This window comes from Syngnathus typhle, linkage group LG8 (genome assembly GCF_033458585.1).
Source record: "Syngnathus typhle isolate RoL2023-S1 ecotype Sweden linkage group LG8, RoL_Styp_1.0, whole genome shotgun sequence".
Classification (NCBI taxonomy): Eukaryota; Metazoa; Chordata; class Actinopteri; order Syngnathiformes; family Syngnathidae; genus Syngnathus; species Syngnathus typhle.
In genome coordinates this window covers 2,300,404-2,323,036 of record NC_083745.1, presented here as the reverse complement: position 1 = coordinate 2,323,036, position 22,633 = coordinate 2,300,404, and the positions used below count along the sequence as shown (strand labels likewise).

The 22,633-nt window shown below is 42.7% G+C and overlaps 3 protein-coding genes across 4 annotated transcripts in view; 2 read left to right on the top strand and 1 right to left on the bottom strand.

The window, feature by feature from the left end:
• The first annotated feature begins 1,823 nt into the window (after positions 1-1,823).
• LOC133158404 (potassium voltage-gated channel subfamily H member 1) lies at positions 1,824-19,027 on the top strand. Its single transcript, XM_061285628.1, has 12 exons — positions 1,824-1,827; positions 2,391-2,514; positions 6,437-6,543; positions 6,677-6,805; positions 7,653-7,771; positions 7,866-8,258; positions 12,181-12,338; positions 13,345-13,616; positions 16,421-16,620; positions 16,978-17,230; positions 18,591-18,787; positions 18,998-19,027. Exons 1-12 carry the CDS (start codon positions 1,824-1,826, stop codon positions 19,025-19,027), a joined length of 1,986 nt encoding a protein of 661 aa, XP_061141612.1.
• hhat (hedgehog acyltransferase) overlaps positions 6,312-22,633 on the bottom strand; it is a 29,908-nt gene continuing 13,586 nt past the window's right edge. The window contains exons 13-14 of one of the 2 annotated variants that reach the window (XR_009715209.1): positions 6,925-7,013; positions 6,312-6,821 (exon numbers count right to left, since the gene is read on the bottom strand). The gene's annotated coding sequence lies outside the window, so the exon portion shown is untranslated. Of the gene's footprint in view, positions 6,822-6,924; positions 7,014-13,012; positions 13,143-22,633 lie in introns of those variants that run through there. The other variant, XR_009715210.1, reaches the window with a different exon arrangement.
• LOC133158395 (potassium voltage-gated channel subfamily H member 1-like) lies at positions 18,271-22,227 on the top strand. The gene is made up of 2 exons (XM_061285617.1): positions 18,271-18,787; positions 19,707-22,227. The coding sequence occupies exon 2, from the start codon at positions 19,707-19,709 to the stop codon at positions 20,571-20,573; it is 867 nt and encodes a 288-aa protein (XP_061141601.1). The 5' UTR covers positions 18,271-18,787; the 3' UTR covers positions 20,574-22,227.

The window sequence follows — 22,633 nt, the reverse complement described above, 5'->3', positions numbered from 1 at the left end:
AATATGACCTTTGCTAACCGATGGAAAGGGCGTGAACATAATCGTTATTGATCCCGATTATACGTTTGTGTGCACCCCACCTGAGTGTGGAGGTGTGAAATAGGGGGATTGCCAAAATTCACAAAAAGTGGGTGAAAATCCATCCCTCTCAAACAAAAGCCAACACGACCTTGGGCGGTCCGAGGATTAGCCGGTGCTAAATCTGGAGCTAACGGGAGCCAAGAGTGCTAATCTGAAAAGAGCGCTAGCTGCTTGGATGGATGGATGTTACAAAGTCTCTCACTCATTGGATTTCTGTTGTTGTTGTCTTCTAACATTTCATATTCATGAGTTACATTTTTTTTCTTCAATCTTGAACTATGAGTAGTCCCTTGTTACGCTTAAATAAGGCCTTCAACATAGTTGGAAACACGTCCGTCTAGTTATTAACAAAATAAAACAAACAATGGTTATTTGCTAACCAGCTTGGTATAGTTCCTACCACCTTATTATATTTAACTTATCAACATTTCATTTAACAATATTGATTTTTTCAGTCTAAATGTTGGTCTAATTTCTAATGTCTAATTTACCATGCTAACCGTTTCGCAGCCTTTTGTCGAAATATCAACGATCACATTCAACATGCTAAACAGAAAGCTACGGCTCATCACAATCCCGGGAAAACAACAATGCTATTGAATGAATTAATCCGAATAATTATATGTAAGTTGTTTATTATTTACGGGCACTCACATTTGTTAGCATCCGCTGGATGTTATGCTAAGGCATTAGCCGCTGCATATAAACCTTGTTTTGGGTTGAATTTAGTTTGTGCATAAGTTGTTGCTTCGTAAAAAAAAAAGTATTGATCAGAATTTGAGCACCATTTTGAGTTTTTAGTTGTTTGTTGTCTCATCACATCCTTTTTCTTTTTGTTATTGGTCACACATTCAACCAGATGTTTGTCATATGAATCTGTTAACTCTTGTTTTTCTTTTCACAAATTTCAGTTTGGACACTGTCACATAGACAGACAGGTACTCTTATCTAAACTAGCTTCTTCTTGTTTTCTTGACACTATCTACCTTATCCCCCTTCTCATCCCAGTGTATCATTTAAATGTTCTATACCAAATGTTGTTAATTTACAAGCACTCACAAACTATTGAGATCATAATTCCAAATATATACGTTTTAAGACAAGAGTAAGAGATTTGGATTTCCCAAGAGTAACATCCATCTGATCATTGTAAAATAACACATTGGCATGGAACATCTTGTGCATTTTATTGTGTTGTCATGTATTCCGTTGGACGTGATCAAAGAAACGTGTGCTTTGGTGTGTGTGAGTGGATTTATTGCTTTATATGTATACAGTATGTGGTATGAAATTGAAAATTTCCTTCCCTTGTCCACGTGTAATTTGTGTGCATACAAAGATTTTTTTTTTCTTTTTTGGTGCATCACTTGTCTATTATTTTTACACGTTATGAGCACAATCATAATTAGTACAATTTAATAAAGAATAATTGCCCTGCAAGTTTAGTTCTTAATGTGCTTATCATGTCAAGTGAACTGGTTGGTAAATTAACAAAACAAAAAAATCAACATCATTTCAAAAAAAGAGGAAACTGGCACATATATGCTTTTCAGCTTTTTTTTTCTCAGCTCCTTTCAATAAACAAGAATTATCAATAAACAAGCTTTTAGAGCCAGAAGCAACACAAGATATTTTACAAGATTCCCCAAAAATGTTTTAGTTAATATTCGAAGATCACACAATGCCGGGAAACCGACGTGGCAGAGCGGCACTGATCGTCTCAGGCTATTAGCATATCGACTATGAGTAAGTGTAGCTCCGAGGCGCAGCTCACCTTTTTAATATGCAAAATAGGACGCCATTTAAAGCCATAGCCCTTTTTTATGACCTTTAAAAACTAATGACGGCAATTATCGATATTTGCTGACAAATGACAATTATCCTCGGTGATTCTTCTCCATTTAGCCTTGAAAAAAAATCACAGGCAAACCTTTGTGAACTCAGCTGAGGTATTTGTGTGTAGTCTAATTTGTCGGTCTCATCTCCTCGCGTCTAATGAAGCGTCACGGACGCTAATGAACATTGATCAAGTGCGTTGGGAACTCTTAAAGCAAAGGCTTGGTAATATTGATAACTACAGACGAGCTCTAGAACACTGCGCAAAAAAAAAAAAAAAAAAAACACAGCCAGGATTAGCAATTAGGAAGATGAATGAATGACTTTCCGAAATCGTTCCCCCCAATATTTGCTTTTGATTCTGTTCAAAGGCAACTATTTCCAACCTCCCCGAAATGCCTCTCCGTATTGAGTAGATACTGGCGTCAAGCCTCCTTGTGCTTTTTGTGCTTTTTGTCCCTCTGGGCCACCAGACACCAACTTTGTACTGGGCAACGCGCAAATTGTGGACTGGCCCATCGTCTACAGCAACGACGGATTCTGCAAACTGTCGGGCTACCACAGGGCGGAGGTCATGCAGAAGAGCAGCACCTGCAGGTAGGCCGCAGCGCAGCGTTGCTCAGCCGCAGTCACTTGCTCTTTTGCCGTGGTGGTGCTCGTTTTACCCGAGCATGATGTAACCGCGGCTCCAATTAGACAGCGGTTTTCCGTTGTTGATCGACAAAATGGAGGCCGTACGTCATCATTTCTGCTCTCCCTCAATTAAATGATTCCAAATGAGAAGAGTTTTTTTTTCCCCGACATGCATACGTGTACTTGTGGACAATTTGTTCTCACTCGTCAGACAGTTCATTATACAAATTGAACATCCGTGACTTACTCGTTATGTTGGCTAGATAACATTGGTTCATTAATAATAATGTTAGCACCAAATTGTCAACTGCTGCACAGTTTGGTTTCTCGCTCGCCCAAGTTATCCTGCTGGTTTGCAGCACGGTGGAAAAATCGAGCGGCGATTGTCTTACTCGTGAAGACAAAGAGCGAACCTTAAGATGGATATCAAGGATATCCAATAAGCGGCTTTTCGTACGTGCAGCTGAAGAAAGGAAACAATTTAAAGATTGTCATTTGGAAAAAATCAGTGGGGCAATGAGGCGGAGCGTGCCGATGAAAAATGCGTTGGGGCGAGAGAACCCCGCCTCCTTCCCACGAGGTTCTGACAACATTGAGGATCGATTTACGTCTCCTTTTTGGGGGGCGGGACGGGGGTACGTCCTTCGAGTGATCCGATGGAAATATTGTAAATGACAACAGCCTTGGCGTAGACGCGCCGCGTGTTGACTGTAGCGTTTAACGAGTGTGCCAGTAAGCGGTAAATTAATAGGATCACATCACCATGGCTTTCCGCTGCCAGATTTGCAAATGGTGTGAGATTTCTTGTGTTTTGTCACTGCCAGCATTGCTGATTTGGACCCTCGGGGGCTCCGGCATAAGCTTCAGAACACTTGCCAGGACCAACACTGAACACAATAGTGTGTGTGTGCTCAGATTCGTTTTAGGGTTATTTTTAGTTCTTTTTTTTGTTAGGAGGAACCAGACCTAAAATCATCTGACTGTATTTCACAGCTTTTTTAACACAGTTACACAATCAGTGGGTGGATTTTTAAAGTCACTGTTATACGCTATAAAAACGCTGCCGTTCTAAAAATGCTAGGTTAAAAATAAACAATCTTGGGTTCAAAATTTGAGCTGAAATTCAAATGTCGACCGTATACCTAGAACAAAAACAAAGTTTTGCCATTCCAATACTTTTGGAGGGGACTGTGTGATTTAGCTGTCTTCCACTTTTCAACACGTTCAAAGCTTTTGATGCCGGATCAATGGCGGAGCAAGAGGGGGCCCACGGGGGGCAATGACCTCCCCGCTAAAATATGCTTGGCCAGATAATTGACTTTTGGGTATTTTTGGAATTTCTTCTGAAAATTTTATTCAGCATTTTTGAAGAATATTTGGAGTTTGTAAGTTTGTTTTTAAATGGATCCCCTAAGATATCTTTGCGCCCCCCTCAAGCAAAAAGAATTCTAGCCCCACCACTTTGACGATGAAGCTACAGTATAAAACATTCACAGTGTGTGCAGCTACTTTTTGATGTTTTGACAAGATGACATGAAATGCATACTCATTTCCAACATCTGAGCCTGCTTTGCTGTGGATCAAAGATTTGTGTCCGGAGTCTTTCAGGACAAACCCGGCGGGAATTCCCGACACGCGACAAGTCAGTGGCTTGTGGAATTTTTACCGTTTTTTTCCGTGTATAGTGCGCAATATTTTACTAATTTATTGTCCTAAAATCTGGGGTGCGTATTATACATGGGTACAAAGAAAAAAAAAAAAAAATTTTTTTTTTTAATTTTTTTTTTTTTTTTTAAAGAAAGTCATGGTACAACAAAACCAACAACAGGACTGACCGACAAAGTCGTGGAACAAAAAGACAGGGTGACATTACCAAAGACAGGAACAGAATGACAGTAACACATGCAATGATCCAACGGTGAGCGAGGGGCAGACAGGACTTAAATACAAAACACGTTACATCGATTGAGGTGACACAGGAAGAGCGGGGTGACACGAACAGAAACTATGGCAACCTAGACACATAGCAAAACTGGGGACGAGACATGACAAATCTCCCCCGAAATAAAACTCACCTTTCTTCTTGTTTGTTGTCAATCGCGCATCGCATTCAGCCATCCTGCCCAACACACTTAGTAAAATTCATAATTGACGACACATCGTTTGATGCGATGGTGCAATCCTCGATGGTGTGTTATTGTCAAATATTGTTTGTTTTTTAATCTCCATCGCGGACCGGACGTCATACGGAGGCCGCCATTACAGATGCGCAGAACTGTTGCGCAAGACACGTCAGCTATATAAAGAGCGAGAGTTCAGTTCTCCACCTATTAGTTTCAATTCACAGTTTAATTAGCAGTTTCAATCAGCAAATAACAAAATGCGTATTACAGGTAATATTTTATTTCACAACACTTTGCCTTGTTCCTTTCGTCTCTGCTGTTCATTTCAAACACGCTCCATACGACCGCAATGCTCTTGTATCAGACGCTCGCTCGATCACCTGCTAGTTTGCCGTCTGCCACAATGTACCCTACACAAATCCGAAACATTTGTTGCGGCTCCGAGTCACGACGAGGGGCAAGTTTTGGTTTCCAAGGGTGTTTTTATTCCTCTTCAACGTCTCTCCCATACAGAGCCGCCGTGCGCGCACGGAGCGCGGTGGTGCGTTTAGGGGCAGTCGGAGAAATCAACGCCAACAAAAAAAATGACATCCAGCCTAGTTAAGACCATACCAAAGACTTTAAAAATGGGACCCATTGCCTCCCTGCGTGTGTGACGATCTTTGGGACTTAAAAAAAAAAAAAAAAAAAAAAAAATTAAAAAAAAATTAAAAAAAATTCATAAAAATTGGGTGCGTATTATACATGGGTACAAGCTTTTTTCCAGCATCAGCATGCCATTGTTAGGGGTGCGTACTATACATGGGGGCGCACTATACATGGAAAAAAACGGTAATTGACTTTTTTTTTGAAGAAAGCGGTTTCAGAAAGAGAGAGGACATTTCAAAAAAAACATCTGGCGCTTGTCTGAGAAGTCGGCCCGCGGCGTCTAAACGTAGCCTCATTAATTAAAATTAGCTTTAGTTTTCATTTCATAACAAATCCGCCGCGTGGTATATTTAGATCAGGGCTGACGGCGCAAAAGCGCATGCATGGTGACCCGTCCTCCAGTTAATGTATTCATTACAACAGGCAATAATCTTTGCTTTTTTTACTCCGATGAAGAGCATAAATGCTCATCTGCTCCTGCTCAATTTTTCATGCAGCAATCAGGCTTGGTACCTGCGGGTATACGTTGATGAATGGCTTGTCATTTTAGGCTTTTTGGGGGAGCAATTTAAGGAGGAAAAACAAAGTTCTACAAAAAGCATTGCATCCAAGATGGATGGTTTGTTTTTGTTTCGGGAAAAAAAATTGTGATTGTTTATCCATCATTTGATGAAGAAAGAATGGTTTGCAGAAAAGGGAAAACAGCTCATTTTGTTAGTATGTCCCTTTTGTATCGGAAAACCAAAAATTGGCCATTTGAGATTTTTAGGTCTAAAATAAGCTTAACATTTTATTTGTCTCATAATCTGAAATACAAAGAATGGTATTTTTTGTGGGGTTATGCTAAGATTTAATTTGTTTTGCTATTTTGAGACAGCCAAATATTCTTTTTTTAATTTGGTATTTTTTTACATCATAAAATAACAATTAGCAACCAAAAAATGAAGAAAAGAAATTGCAAATAAGTGATAATACATCTCATTTTTTAGACTGCCTTAATATTAAAAGCACATAAAATATTCAACAAGGGAATATTCAGAACAAAAGTAACATATTAAAATATTTACTCATTCACTATTTCCCTACGAAATATAATATTCTTATTTTTTTTGTAGCTTCATGTACGGCGAGCTCACCGACAAAGACACGACGGAAAAAGTGCGTCTGACTTTTGAGAACTACGAGATGAACTCATTTGAAATCCTCATGTACAAGAAGAACAGTAAGTACACGGCGTTCCCCTCATCATGCAAATGTATTCCGGAATGTTCACTTTCCTCACTAGTCGATAGTGGACAGACATTGTTTCCACCTGTGTCGTCACTTACCTTGTAAGATGATTCTTGTGCTTCTAGGGACGCCCGTATGGTTCTTTGTGAAGATCGCGCCCATTCGAAATGAGCAGGAGAAGGTGGTCCTGTTCCTGTGCACCTTCAGTGACATCACCGCCTTTAAGCAACCCATCGAGGATGACTCGACCAAAGGTAGCGTGGAGGCCACCTGAGAAGTCGGATTAAACGTTACATTTCAAAGCATACGAGGTGGCCGATATTTCGCGATGACTTCAGCGCCGTACGATGGGAGTGAAGTCCTCTCAACTTACTTCACAACAAGCAACGCTTTGGGATGATGGTGATGTTTTTCTCAAAGAAGAGGCTTCAAGCTGTTAATTGCCGCTCATGCCTGAACGTTCTGTCACGCAAATCAGAAAAAGAGAATTACATATCGCACTTGAAACAACCACATAACTTAAACAAATCCGATTAGCTTCATGCTAACACGGGTCATAACGATCACAAATTGAAACACAAACTGTGCAGTCATATGTAGACGACATTCACAGTCATATCTTCTTTATCCTCTGCGACGAATGACTAACACTATTATGGCTTACAGAGGAGCCGGATCAGACATACATGTGTGTATTATACTGCCCCCATGTGGCCAAGGCCCAAAGCAAAACATTATGACAAAAACGGATCAATTCCCTTAATCTTTTCATGTCATCACTACAATACTATAGCACTTTTTATTTGACGACTGCAATAGGTGAAAATCTGAAATGGAGATGATCGTATCTCCCCTTTGAGAAAAACACAAAAAATACCATTACGGTGTTTTTATTGCAGCTACCAGCTACCGAACGAGATCATACGGGCAGACTTCTATTTTTTGCATCAAATTGTGTTTACCAGTGTACGGGAGATACTGCCGCACTTTCAAGTGATGAAATAAAGTGTAAAAAGATGAATCCTGCAGGGGGATGAGAAAAGCCAGTCGATGCGAATAGAATGCAATAGGACTTCAGGCGTTCGTTTTGGTGTGCTGCAGGCTGGGGGAAGTTTGCGCGACTGACTCGAGCTCTGACCAGCAGCCGAGGCGTCCTGCAGCAACTCCAGCCCACCGTCCACAAAGGAGAGAATGTACATAAGCACTCGCGCCTGGCTGAGGTACCTATTCATCCATCTGTCTATAGGAGTCGGATTTGTCCATTTGTTTTTTTGTAAATGTCCCGGACAGTACCACACTTGCATTTTCGGACAGGTGCTCCAGCTGGGCTCCGACATCCTGCCCCAGTACAAGCAGGAGACCCCCAAGACGCCCCCGCACATCATCCTACACTACTGCCTCTTTAAGACCACTTGGGACTGGGTCATCCTCATCCTCACTTTCTACACGGCCATTATGGTGCCCTACAATGTGTCCTTCAAGACCAAGCAGAACAACGTGACGTGGCTGGTGGTGGACAGCATCGTGGACGTTATCTTCCTGGTGGATATCGTGCTCAACTTCCACACCACCTTCGTGGGGCCGGCCGGCGAGGTCATCTCGGATCCCAAACTCATTCGCATGAACTACCTGAAGACCTGGTTCGTGATAGACCTGCTCTCCTGTCTGCCCTACGACGTCATCAACGCCTTTGAGAACGTCGACGAGGTGAGCGTGTGCTAATTTAGCTTTATGTTTGGTTCATTGATCCAAACTTTTTTTAGCGGCACATTCATTCAGCATCAATACAGTTGCTCAATCACATTGAATGCATTTAATAAGCAGTCATCATATTATTTCTTCACTTTCTCTTCTCTTTGTTTTGTTGGTTTGTGAATGTCCCCTTTGCTTTTTTTTTTTCTGGAGCTTTTCAGATAATTGGCACATTATAATTGGGGAGAAGAAGCTTTTCCATTATTCAACAGACACACACACACACAGTGCTGTGTCATCCGTGGCCTCCAACCATTAAAAGCTCAAGGCGGCTGACGGAAGCAATGCATTGTGGGGAATGGCAACTGCTAACTTCAGCTCTTTTGTCTGCAATTGGTTTTCCCCTACAACCTGAATGCGACATAAACAAAGTTATACCGTGATTTCGGATTATTCCGAGCTGGGTCGTAGAAGAAAATAAATTATTCAGTCAAAGCGACAGAATTGTACCCAATTGGACGCTGCCTGTTGGAGCAGAAAGGGGTCGTCCACATTAGTGGTGATTCTTTGTAATGGCGGCAGAATTGTTCATACAGCTTTTGTATGTCATTTTTCCAGTTGACACATCACACGTATGCAGTACACACACACACACTGAATAGCGCTATAGGGTTCTGAACTTTTCATTATACCAATGCATCAACTGTGTGTTTCCATGTTGTGTGTGCTTGTGTGTTTTCTGCCTGTGATAGCGTGTGTGTGTGTTGTAAAATGCAGTGCGAGGCATTTAGCATTGCTAGACGTATGTGCGCCGGCCCTCAGGGGTGTTATCAGACACCCTAAAGGGAGCTCCATGCCTGTGTGTGTGTGAATGCATGTGCGGCATTTTGAGTCGTCGGTCTCATGTTTCCGAACTTCAGCATCACGGATGCTGACGTGTTTAAGCATCAGGAGAACATGAGCGGTCACTTGGGGGTCGTCGACACGTAACTGGACACGATGCAGTTGCTATGCAGGATCAAATGGGAAGCAAAACAGCTGAACTATTATGAAATCCACTCATATAATAATTTCTTATAATTATAGTGATTTCGCATGTGGGCCCTAGATAAAAAGTACAAAATATTTTAATATTATTGGAAATAAAGGAAAAATTATTTACACATATAACATCAATAATAAAAATAAGAATAAAAGTACTTTCTTTTTAAAGGTAGAAAAATGTCAAAATAAACCTGGCAAACTAAAAAAACAACAACGAAATATTAGAATAGAAATGAAGATTTTGATTCAAAACTAATAAATATTACAGCAAACAGAAATGACAAACATATTACATGAAGAACCAAATTCAACTCAATTTTATTGATGAGACACAAATATTAATAAAGACCGGACATACAGGTAAATCAAATGAGAACTGTAGAGTCAATCATTCCAAATAAAAATTGTCTTAAAATTGCAACAAACCATACAGAAATCACAAATTCAAAATCTATTTTCATGAAGCTACTCTAACATACAGTGTAATAATTCAACAGGGATAAAGTGACCCATCCATTTTAATGGTCACAACAATCTTTGGTGACGTGCCAAATGTTGTTGAACACCCTGACCGCTCAGTCCCAATTGCAACTTCAGAAATATTACATTGATGAACATGCTGTTTCCGAGGTCAGCTTCTTCTCCACAATCTCTGAGGGGCCATTCTGCGCCACGCTGCCAATTTCCTCCTAAATTGCTCCTGAGTTGGACGGTGATCCGCCGTCCAGTCGTCAGCCTTAATGAGCCGCATGAATAACTGTGATGGCCTCCAAACAGGCAATTTGGTTATTCTTGGCCTTGTCATTGTGTTGCTTTTTTTTTTTTTCTGTCATGTTTTTATTCATCACTTGTTGTGTATTCATTTTTCTTTTGTCTTCTTTTTCACTTCCCCTTTTTTGTTATTTGCATGCCCCCCCTCCCCTCACCCCCACTTTGCTCTTGGCCTGTTTGCATGCACGGGACGTGACGTGGGAAGAATTGGAACCGGCGAGCTGTCACTCAAGTAGGCTTCTCTTTGATGAGAATATGATAATGAACAAGTTTTACTTGTTTTACACACGCACACAATGTCACTTGTCAGATTGTGCAACAGTTCTGAATTCCAATGACTGGACTGCACTGCTTCATTTTCATGTGAAAACTTAAAAAGACAGGAAGCTCCAATATACATACCGTAATTTTCGGACTATAAGTCGCACCAGCCATAAAATCCCCAAAAAAGTGAAAAAAAAAACCATATATATGTATATAAGTCGCTCCTGAGTATAAGTTGCCCCCCCACCCAAACTATGAAAAAAATAACGCGACTTATAGTCTGAAAATTACGGTAATACTTCATACTTGCGTTGGATTTGATGTGAAAATGGTTAAAAAAAAAATCTATGCTACACCTGAAGAGAGTTCATTGCTCCAAGGACAAAATAAAAAATGCGTGAAGGAGTAAACAGATGTCTGATCTGGCAGCCCAGAGCTCGCAAAGGGTCCCTGCTGACGACGTTGATGCGCCAAAACAAATAAGACCTTTTTTCCATTCTCAAATAGCTGCGTGGTGTCCCACAGCAGCAGGACACTGAAACTTTAAAGCAAACATTGCATCAGCTTCACGCTGCGACGACCAACACAGCATTGAAGCAAATATTCGAACAATCATTTGGGAATACGTCTACTTGCTATCAAAGCCACTTTCTCTTTTATTAGCAAGTAGCATTACGCTAAGTATGATCACGAATCACATGGTGCAATTGACAGGACTCATCGTGCTTGCAAGAGGAGAACGTAGACAAGCATTTGCGCTCACGTTCACACCCAAGGACAATTTGAAGTCTTCCATGAAGCCAACGTACCTTTTTAGAGGTAACCAGATGAGTGAGAAATGCAAATTCTAGACAGATTCAAACCCAGCCAGACGTGCGAGCCACTATTTCATCAAATCCGATTATTTTTTATTATTTCCTTTGGGAGGGAAATGTTTTCCAAATCAGTTCTGTCATCTGGTATAATTGAATTTTTGCTCCTCTGAGTGATTTTCTTTTTGAGAGGGCGATGTGTCCGTCAGAAGCCAAATAGATCGGATCAGGTAACGGCCAGCGCAGCAGTCGCACCGCACCGCCAAGCATTAGCCCAATCGATACGCCTCTCTCTCTCATACAGACACACGCTCGGATAGTCAAGTGTGGGCAATGAGTCTCTGACGCTGTGCGGGGATTGTGCGTGTCCGTTTGAATCACTGGTGGTGGGTGTTTGGACAAATCGCTGAGTCGACATTGCGGTCCAAGCTGGACATTTTCCGCATGGTTTTTTTAATTGAATCACTTTCATAATAGACATAGACAGTGTGTGTGTGTGTGTGTGGCTATCTCAGCATTTGCATACCCATTCATGTCTGCAGTTATCTATTAACGCAATGTGACGTCTATTACGCTGTAAGTGTCAGAGCCTGTCGTTTGAAAGGAATGTGATCTAGTAATTTATGTGGCAGGATGAAGAGGCTTGGAATACAATGTGGAACCTCCAAGGGAAAATAAAACCCACTTTAATATCCTACTAGGGCTTGGTGATATCTATATTACATAGAATTTTTGTGTGTTTTTTCTCCTTGCCTATAATAAAAGTTAGATTGACATTAATCGAAACAAGTATTGATTTAGTTTTATTTCTTTTATATTTATAAAGTGCTATTTTCCTTATAGAAACATTACACACATTTGGGGGAGCGGGCTGGAACAGATTAATAGCATTCCCACTCATTTAAATAGGGAACAACGATTTGACCGCTGTAGATGGTTAACTTAGCTTAACATGATTCTCTAGTCTAAACACATTTGTGTGTTGAGGGTACAACTTTTCAAGATTAACAAATGTTTTCCTTTCCATTTGTCTCCGGCCGCCGCAGGGTATTAGCAGCTTGTTCAGCTCCCTGAAGGTGGTGCGGCTCTTGCGTCTGGGCCGAGTGGCCCGCAAACTGGACCACTACATCGAGTACGGCGCCGCCGTGCTGGTTCTGCTGGTGTGCGTGTTTGGTCTGGCCGCTCACTGGTTGGCCTGCATTTGGTACGTATGTACATCCGGTACGTTTAATCGTCCCCTCAGCCAATTGTCACAACAAGACCACCCAATCGGCTAATTATGTACTAATCAGAGGCTGTGATCTCCCCTACGTAGTTTCCAATTTGATTAATTTCAGTTTTTCACATTTATTTTCAGAAATTAATATTGACCAGTCTCTATAGAGGTATATATTTTTCCTCTCCAAATGAATGACTGATAAAATGCACTGAACTTGCTTTATTTTGACAATGTATATATATTTTTTTTGACTCAATTTCATCAGTCAACTATTAAATTGATCAATTATAAGAGAAATTAAATTGCAACATTCTCTTTATAGGTATATATTTTCTCTCCAAATTAATGCACTGAGCATGGCTTGCTTTATTTTATTTTTTATTCTATTTTTTTGCCGCAATTTCATCAGTCAACTATTAAATAAATCTCTTTTAAGAGAAATTAAATTGCAAAAATAAAAAAGGACGTTTGATCATTTTAATGCTCAGTGGGCCGGATTAAAGAAGTTGGCAATGCTCTTTAGTTGACATGCAATAATTCCTTTGGGCCGAGTGTACCTAATAAAATGTCACAACGCATGAATCCCAGCCCCGGTAAAAATAGCTGCTGTGCGGATTCCCACAGAGGTGGTTGCTATGGTCGCACCGCAAGCTCATGGAGAGAAGAAAAAAAAAAAAAAAGGTTAACTGCCTTTACCTTGGATGAGAGTGACGTTGTCACTTGAAATCTCTCTTTAGTTTCGCCCGTTTTCTTTTATGGCGCATCCTCGGGGTTTGTCAGCGTGTGAAACTAAAAATGAAATAAGACTTGATAGAAGTGCCGCATCATCACTTTCTAGCCATCTAGCTTTCTCAATTTACAGATGATTTAACTTCCAAAACATGGCCTGTAAGACTTCATTTCCACTAACACCCGGGCTAAACTTGTTAGTCAATTAAACGAGAATTAAAAGTGGTCAATTCATTAACTCAACTTTTGCAACCGATGGCAGGTACAGCATCGGCGACTACGAAGTGATCGACGAGGAGACCAACATCGCCCGCATGGACAGCTGGTTGTACATTCTGGCCGAGGCGGTGGGCAGGCCTTACCGCTTCAACGCCAGCGGTTCGGGCAAGTGGGAGGGCGGCCCCAACAAGGACTCGGTCTACATCACCTCGCTCTACTTCACCATGACCAGCCTGACCAGCATCGGCTTTGGCAACATTGCGCCCACCACGGACGGAGAGAAGCTCTTCGCCGTGGCCATGATGATGATCGGATGTGAGTCTAACGTTTTGCTTGGCCGTTCGATGTCGCTCCTATTTAGGAATTCGGAGATTTGTTCCAGCCAGGTTTTGGGTTTGAAGACAAATGAGTGTGTCGAGCCTGAAAATTGTACTTAAGTACTGTAATACGGTATTTGCACTTGGTGTCTTCCTTCAAATGCAAACAAGCAGCGATACTTTGAATACGGCCTGGTATCTGTCGACATGTGACAGTTGGCCTTTAGCGTCTGTGTTATTCTTGCCTTCATCGGGCTCATTAGCTCCAGTCGGCCCCGCTCCTGAATTATTAAGATGTGCCGATCGTGATGCATTGCTCGCCTCTCGTAAAAACGTCTCGTAAAAAATAATACCAGCAAGAAGGCAGAGCGCAGGCTGGAGAGAGGCGTTTTGAGATAATATGGACGCTTTTATGCTGAGCACTGAAGGGGGATAAATCCAGACAAATGCTTTTGATGGGATGCGAAGAAATACTAAAATGATTACGGCTCTCGGTAGAGTGCATACATCCACCAAGGACGAACAATCTTAATTTAGATGGAACACCTTCCTCGTATGCCTGAAAGTTGTCATTAAGATGATTCATGTGCTGAAATGTCTGGAATCCAAAGAAAAATGGACGGAGCAAGATTCTTTAGTTGAGGCTTCATGACAAAATTGTTGAAAAGTTAATATCATGCCAATTTTATGGTCAGCTGAGGAAAAACAAAATTGTCCGAAAGGATGTGGCCATTAAAGTAAATATGAAATAAGTTTGTCTTTTAGAAATATTTCAAATCTTGGACACAGTTGAACAAATCAGGCAGATTTCTACCATATTGTTTTTTTAGGTCAAAATGATCGATAAATTCATGAAATTCATTATGCAGAGAATTTGAGGGAAAATAGGAAACATTTTAATGAAAAAAAAAAGTGTGAAATAGTATTTAGTATGAGCGCTCCCTCTAGTGGTATGCGAATGAAGCACTGCCTGTCAACAGTTCAATTGTATTTAACTTTTAGGTTCAAAACATTTGCATTTAAGCTAAAAAAAAACCAATGCTTTGGTTTTCATCTTTTACATTCTTACAAATTTTCTTTACCATTTATGCACAATACATTTTCATTGACTCGTCATTAAGCTACGTTTTTAATTTTCCTCAGTGTTAATTGGGCCTAATGTTACTTAAAATGTAGTTTGTTACATTTTCAATGAACACTTAGGCCTACGATCTACTTTTAGAATTTTCATGAGGTGGTAAACGGTATCAAAAGTTTGGTTCAGTGCTTTGCATTCATATTGGAAACTTTTCCACCTCTATTTAAGACCTCCAACATCTTGCCGCTTTCCTTGAAACCATGGCTTACGTTAAAGGTCTTAACTGCCAGGAGTGTGTCGAATTTTCTTTCCCAGCATGCCGCATGGTGTCGTGATGCCATTTACGCGTGACTGCGTTAGCCCATCTAGCCATCACACCTCTGCTGACAAGAGCCCGATTATCCCCCCCCCCCCCAACAGAAATCATGCTATTAAAGCATCATTGGGCCCCCAGCCCCGTGAGTATGTGCATGTAGTTGCAATTAGACTTGTCGTCCGTTTGTGCTTGGCTATAAAATATGGATGGCCTGATACTGTTCTATTTTTAACATCTACGCTGGATACCGGTGCTGCCAGCAGAAGATCACAGCGCAAAGAGGAGATCGGGGGGGGGGGAAGACGAGGAAGCGAGGTAGAAGTGGAGTGCTATGTATATGTCTTGTTGCCATGGCAACTCTTGGCTTGGGGCTGACAACTAACTGTCTTCAAATGACTTCATAGATCCGCATTGTTTGCATCTTCTAACCTTGTAAACATCTCGTTATCTTTGTTTCGTCGGTATGCCGGTGGGTTTATGTGACCTGCTCCATCTTCAACCACGGCAGCAAGTAGAAAAGGCGCTTGGCTTATGACCTAGTTGGATTTGCCAGGTTAAAATCGGGGCGCGATAAAGTTTGGATGCTCGTGATATATTTGCCGTTTTGCATCGCACAAAGTCAAAATTCTCCTAATTTCAGCATTTCGAAATTAAAAATATTTTCCAATTTCTATCGCCTTCTTTGAAATCAGACTGAAGATCTTTGTTCATTGATACAATCTAATCAGCGAGATGCAGCCATAAAAGAGCCAACGAATAATCACATCACTGTTCCAACACAAGAAACAATTCACAACAGCTGCATCCGAACAATTTGTAAAATAAAAAATACAAACAGATGAAAAGTTTGAAACTTTAAAGCAATTCATTTTGCCCCGCGAGAGGGTTATACAAGACTCCTTTTTGCTTCCCTTTGTCTTTCCAAAGTAGGAGACGCGATGTCGGATAACACGAATGAGCGTGGAAGGTCATCCTCGGGGGGGTTTTGGAGTACTTTTTAATTAGCGATATTGTGTTGATCGCACTTTTGATTGCGCGGCGCCAACGCCAACAAACACAACACAGGTTACTGTCATCAGCATCAGAGGATAATTGAAATGTGCGTCTGGCGTGCCTCCTCGCCGACCCTCGTCGGAGAAGGGCTAATTAGACCTTCACGCACACACGCATGTATCCACACAGCAGCCGCTTTGATCCCCGCACACACGCATGAAAAGATGCCAGCCAGCTGTTGGAGATGCTTCAACAACCCAGCTGCCCTATACGTCTCCATTTCGTTTCTCACCAACTCACCCGAAGGCAAAAAAAATTAATTGCCGTGTGAGCGGTAAAATGTTTAACCCCCGTGTTAGGTTAAATCTATGATTCCCTAAAAATGAAAAAAATACTTTCTTCAACTTTCCCACAGCTCTCTTGTACGCTACCATCTTCGGTAACGTGACCACCATCTTCCAGCAAATGTACGCAAACACCAACCGCTACCACGAGATGCTCAACAGTGTGCGGGACTTCCTCAAGCTCTACCAAGTGCCCAAAGGACTGAGTGAACGGGTTATGGACTACATTGCGTCGACCTGGTCCATGTCGCGGGGCATCGACACCGAAAAGGTACGTGGCGGCGGCTCTCAATGAACGTGTTGAGCTAAGCCCAAACATTCAAATATTGGACTTTCTGTCTTCCGTCTAAGATATGCACATTGGATGGTTTAATGTCTCAAAATGGCGCCTAATCCATCTGTGACATTTATCTACAAAGAGATTAGTTTGAAAGGCAGAGCGCCCATTGGAATAATACAACCAGCAGGTGTTTACAGCCCTGCCGAGCAATTTAGTGTTGTTGTTGTTATCGGGCGGCGAGATAATCTGCTTTTGTGTGTTTTGATAATGTCACACATTGGATGATATCATTTTGAGAAATCGATATTGTAGCCTAGCTGTTGATTTTTTTTTTTTGTTACCTTTCAGGTGCTGCAGATTTGTCCAAAAGACATGCGAGCAGACATTTGCGTCCATCTCAACCGGAAGGTGTTCAAAGAGCACCCGGCCTTCAGACTGGCAAGCGATGGATGTTTGCGGGCACTGGCCATGGAATTCCAGACCATTCACTGCGCGCCCGGCGACCTCATCTACCACGCGGGCGAGAGTGTGGACAGCCTCTGCTTCGTAGTATCGGGGTCATTGGAAGTCATCCAGGATGACGAGGTCGTGGCCATACTGGGTGAGTTTGGCTTTTTCAACTGGACATATTAGTGGAGATTGAAAATTCTCCTTGGAAAAAACACAGACTCTTTTAAGAGAACCGGAGGTCAAAACAGATAAACCGCAAATGTCCCCATCGTGGGACGAATAATGTTTATCTCGAAGCGATTCAATCGATGATTTGCAAGACCGCAAGAACAGCAGAAGCCCTTTAGTAGCATTTCCAGAACTTGGTTCCTTATTCTACCCTACCAGCACCTTTTTTAAAAAATGTTCCCGACTACTTTGAAAGGCCAGCAGCTTGTTGTTTTCTGAGTCATAAACTTGCACTTTAGTCAGGAAGACTCAGCACATATGGTTTGTTGGCAGTTTGAAGACACTTTGTTCTTTAGTTCTCGATCCTGGAGGTGTTATTTGGATCGCCACCAACTGTCCAAATCGAACCACATAAGAGTTTTGAATTGCGTCAAGAAAAAAAAAACTCGTCTCCTTTAAATCCCAGTAATATGTTCGCAGCTTACAACTCGATCAATTGTTTCACCACATAATTGATTGAGCCGATACGCTAGGCGGATCCGTACAAAACGTCTTCCCGTCGCAATAAGCTTTCTTGAAAAAGTCACGGGCCCAGCCTCTAGCGATAAACAAGTTACACCCATGGATCAAAATCTCATTAGCCTAATGGTGCTGCAGAACGCACACAGAAGAGAAGATAACGAAGCCCCGCAAGGATGCAGACAAGATCTCATCCCTAGGGTAGGGGGAAAAAAAAAGATGCCGAGCAGATCCAACCTGCCAACCTTATGGTGGGGGAGAAGAGACCTCTTGTTTGGTTGCGGAATGCAAGCAATTTGTATTGTCATGGATATTTATTGGAAATGCAGTATGACCGAATGAGTTTTGAGGAGGCGGCAGTCGGAGGCAAGAAGAGCACAACAAAAGCTACCGTATATAATAATAGCGGTAAATGTTTAGGTTAGTGAGGAACGAGGGAACAGACAGCAGTTCAGAATCGAGGAATCTGTTCTCCATTTGCCTTATCTGGATAAACAAAGGTTTAAAAAAAAACCTAGAGAGGACGTCAGGTGACGAATTGGAAATCGGACGAGACAGGGTACAGGAAGCAAAGGACAAGACAGGACGAAGCAGAGCACGACAGTGGAAATGATCCAGGCGTGTGTTGGAATTGGCGAGACAGAGCCAAACACTCCTTTAAAGAACGCTAGTGCAAATAAGAGGAAAGCCCAGGAGCATAATCCTACGAGCGCTGTGAAGCAATTAGACGGTGGCTCTCGTAGCCGGAGACAAAATCCCATAAGCGTGTCTCTAGGGAGACACAAAATATCCATCTTGAACGCCTTTCTTCGTTTGCCCCGCAGGCAAGGGGGACGTCTTCGGGGACGTCTTCTGGAAGGAGGTGACGCTGGCTCAAGCCTGCGCCAACGTGCGCGCTCTGACGTACTGCGACCTCCATGTGATCAAGCGCGACGCCCTGCAGAAAGTGCTCGAATTCTACACGGCCTTCTCGAATCACTTCTCCCGCAATCTGCTGCTCACTTACAACCTGCGCAAGAGGGTGAGTGACGTTACCCCGCTGGCACAAAAACATGACCCTCCTGCACCCAACCGAGGGATCACGCACCGTCCACGACACCGAACGAGTTCCGCCGCGTGCAGACAGACAGCGACTGTAAATTGCCTCCGTATATTAAAGCCTCCTCCCCATCCTTCAAGTCTGAATTGAACAAGCACAGTTGTGACCAATCATTACCTCATTCATATTAAGGTCACCCTGCCCAAGAGAGAGCGAGGCTGAGATTGAATTGCCGGCCTATGAAGAGGCAATCTCATCTGAGGCACTGAAATAACGCTTGGCCAACAGCGGGAGGGGGCAGGGGGGGGTTATGGGCTTTGTTGCGCCGTGCTGGGAAATCCAGAGGTGGATTGAATAACTGCTCACCGAGGTTGTATTGGCCGCCGATGACATCCTGAGCCCCGATACGCTTGTTGGTCGAGTGAGACTTGACAAGAAAAATGGTTGCGGTTCACTGCTTTCGCCCCATTCGGCTTCATGTTCGGCATGTTGGCACACACGCAGAAACCTTCAGCTTTGTCAAAACGCTGGAACTTTGCCCGCGTTGATTTTGTGCCAAATGACCTCAAGGAAAACGCGGTTCTCTATGTCTTAAAGGGGAGGTAGTGTGGAAAAAGGGACTTTTTAATAGCCTGGATAGAAATAGTTGGGTCTCTGGAGCGCCCCTCTACCCATCACGGTTATCATATCGTCGGAATCTAATATCGACTCATGCCTAGTCTTTTATTTATTAGCGTGAGAATCGACCGCAAAACTCAAAACTAATTGTAATTTCCCCCATTGTTGCAGCCTGAATATATTTTATACATCACACCTGATGCCAAAATGAATGCAGACTTTAATATGATGCCTCTGATGCTGCAATTAGCCCTAAATCAAAGCGGGCTAAATTCTTTTTTAGATGGTCTTTCGAAAAATCAGCGACGTGAAACGAGAAGAAGAGGAGCGGCAGAGGCGGAAAAACGAGGCCCCGCTGAACTTGCCGCCCGACCACCCGGTGCGCAAACTCTTCCAGCGCTTCCGGCAGCAGCGGGAGGCTCGCACGGTCACGGACAAGCCCAGCGAAGACAACGACATCGAGAAGGGGCCGGTCTACGTGGACGTCCCCAAGACCGCCATCATCACCACTACCAGCATTGTGACGGTAACAGAAAGCCCGGCGACGCCTTCGTCGTCCGCGCACGAGTTGTCGCACGCGGCCCCCGGCTGCGGCCCTTCGGACAAGGTGAAGCTACAGGTGCCGCCTCCCGTCTCCCTGGTGGGCGGTCGGGCCGCCGAGCCGGGCAAAATCAAAGGCTGGGGACGCTTTAAGGAGTCCATAGCGAAGCCGGACAACTGGAAAACGGTGTCCAAATCCGAATCCATGGAGACATTACCGGAGCGGACCAAGGGCCACGAGTCGCAGCTGTCCCTAAAGAAGACGGACTCGTGCGACAGCGGCATCACCAAAAGCGACCTGCGCCTCGACAAAGTCAGCGACTTCCGCCTGACGCCGCAGGACCGCAGTCCCGTGCAGCCGACCGAAACCAGACGTTCCTTCTACCCCATCCCTGAGCAGACCCTCCAAGCCTCGCTTCAAGAACTCAAGCTGGAGCTCAAGGACGACCTGAAGAACCTCAACGTACGAATGTCGGGCCTGGAGGCTCAGCTCGCCGAAGCTCTGCAGCTCCTGAAAGCCAGGACGCCCATCACAGGCTCCCCGCAAGGTCTTTTTGACATTTCCAGACCCGCCTCGCCTGAAGCCGACAAGGAGGACATCTTTTCTTGAGCGCTAGAGGGACATTTTACTCTCAATTTAGCTGCAATCCAGTAATGGCCGCATTACTACGGGGATAGCTGAATCTGCACTGGCATAGGGGGGGGTTGCCTTTTAGATTAGGCATCTGGGCGTAGTCTTGTAAAGACACGCAGGCCTCCAGCGCAGGAACGCGAATGCCACGGCCGAGATACTAAGGCGGAAACCCAGCACGGGTAAACCTGAACGGCTTTTTCTATGTAGATACCGAGCACGGCGCTCGAAACGTTTGAGAGCTTGGAAGTAAAACGGCATGACCCAACGTTGTACGCTTGTACGATTCCTTGCATGTCACATCAAGTATAAACCTTTTCACCATGAGGTCAACATGTACCACCGGGTGGCAAAAGCTCACGTGTTCTCAAAGTTAACATGACTAAGGAAGAGTGATTGTGAAAACAGGCTAAATGGCTCCAATGCTAACTTTAGCCTTCTTTCTACCGGTGTGGTTTGAATATGCGTAGTGTGGATTGAAAAGACGATCTTTTGTGAGGTTAACGGATCGGAAGGGCGACAGAACGCTGGATTTACATTTTAACTGACTAGCAGGCTAGCCATTAGGTTTTGCCAAATGACTCAAAGTAAGAGAACATTTTATGGGTCTCTATAAGAAAATGTCTTCCACTAACTTGATGATCGAGGTCGTTCCCAGTTAAGAATCCGTTCGGGATTTGCTACTAGCTATCTTCTGTAGCAACCTTTAGGACATCAACTGGATTTATCCTCCTTAACCACAGATTGCGCTCGATTCATATCTAATTTTTAAAGGAAATCAGTTAGGTCATGTCAGTGGTTACCAATCATTTCTCTGCCACCCGGAAGTACCGGGGTGTTTACAAACGTGAAGCGGTACTCCACGTGCCTCGACGGGTTCGATTAAGCGAGGTTGTTTGCGTGATTAGAGGACTGTCGAGACTTTGGCCCTTCGCGCTTGATGTACACATTTTATTACGGCGGCGAGCAGCAGTTATTGTGATGAACAGTTTCAGAGGGAAAGATGCTTAATGATAAATGGAACGCGGTTCTGATCGTGTGGTGGGTGTTAAGATCCCACTGGAACACTACGAGAACCACATACAGAAGACAATTTCACATAGCATGAACACCATGCATCATCAGACAGATTTATATATTACTAGATATTATTTCCACGATGAATCTTAGTGCAGGATACAAATGTTCTTATAGAGTGTGAGGTGGGGGAGATGCATTTTATGGGGAGAAACATAATATATTTCTATTTTGTGCCACTGGTTTGCATGCAGGCTTTGTTAAAAAAAAAAAAAAAACTTCCTGTGGGATAAGTTGAATTATTCCTGAGGTTAATATACCAAATATGTTTGCAATGCAGTTGACCTCTTTTTGGTGGGTTCCATTGTAATGTTATACAGGAAGAAATCAGGTTAACAATCATTTGCAATTTGAGGAACAGCAACAAAAACAACAACAATAAACAACAAACCAAGAAATGAACTTGACTATGCGGCAAATCATCTCCACACAATGTATTTTTTTTTATTCTCCCAAATATACACAACCACTGTACATGAAAATTATTTTGTATGAGGATTTTATGATTCAAAATAAAAATGTCCCTGTAACGAATGGTATTTTCTTCAGAGACTGTCCGCCTAAATAAAAATCATGTCTACATATAACCTAGCCTATGTGCTCTCTTTCAAGTCCTTATTTACATTTTATATATATTTTGAAGTTTAATGAAATGGTGAAATAGACGGGAATTAATGGGGGAAAAACACTTTTTGAACATTTCGACTCACAAATGTAAATCCTGGATTTAAACAGTAATTCTACATATAAAGTAAATATATATGTATATAAATATATTATGTTTGTGCCAATCATTTATTTTAACACAGTTTGTATTCCCCAAACCCCAATTTTTTTTAATATCCTCGATTTGTTGCGGTAACTCGGTCCACTTGTCCTTTTTCCGTGTCAAAGAGGAAGCGCTGTACTTATATGATTCATTATACTCATATGGATAATTTATGGTTTTGACATGACTTGTC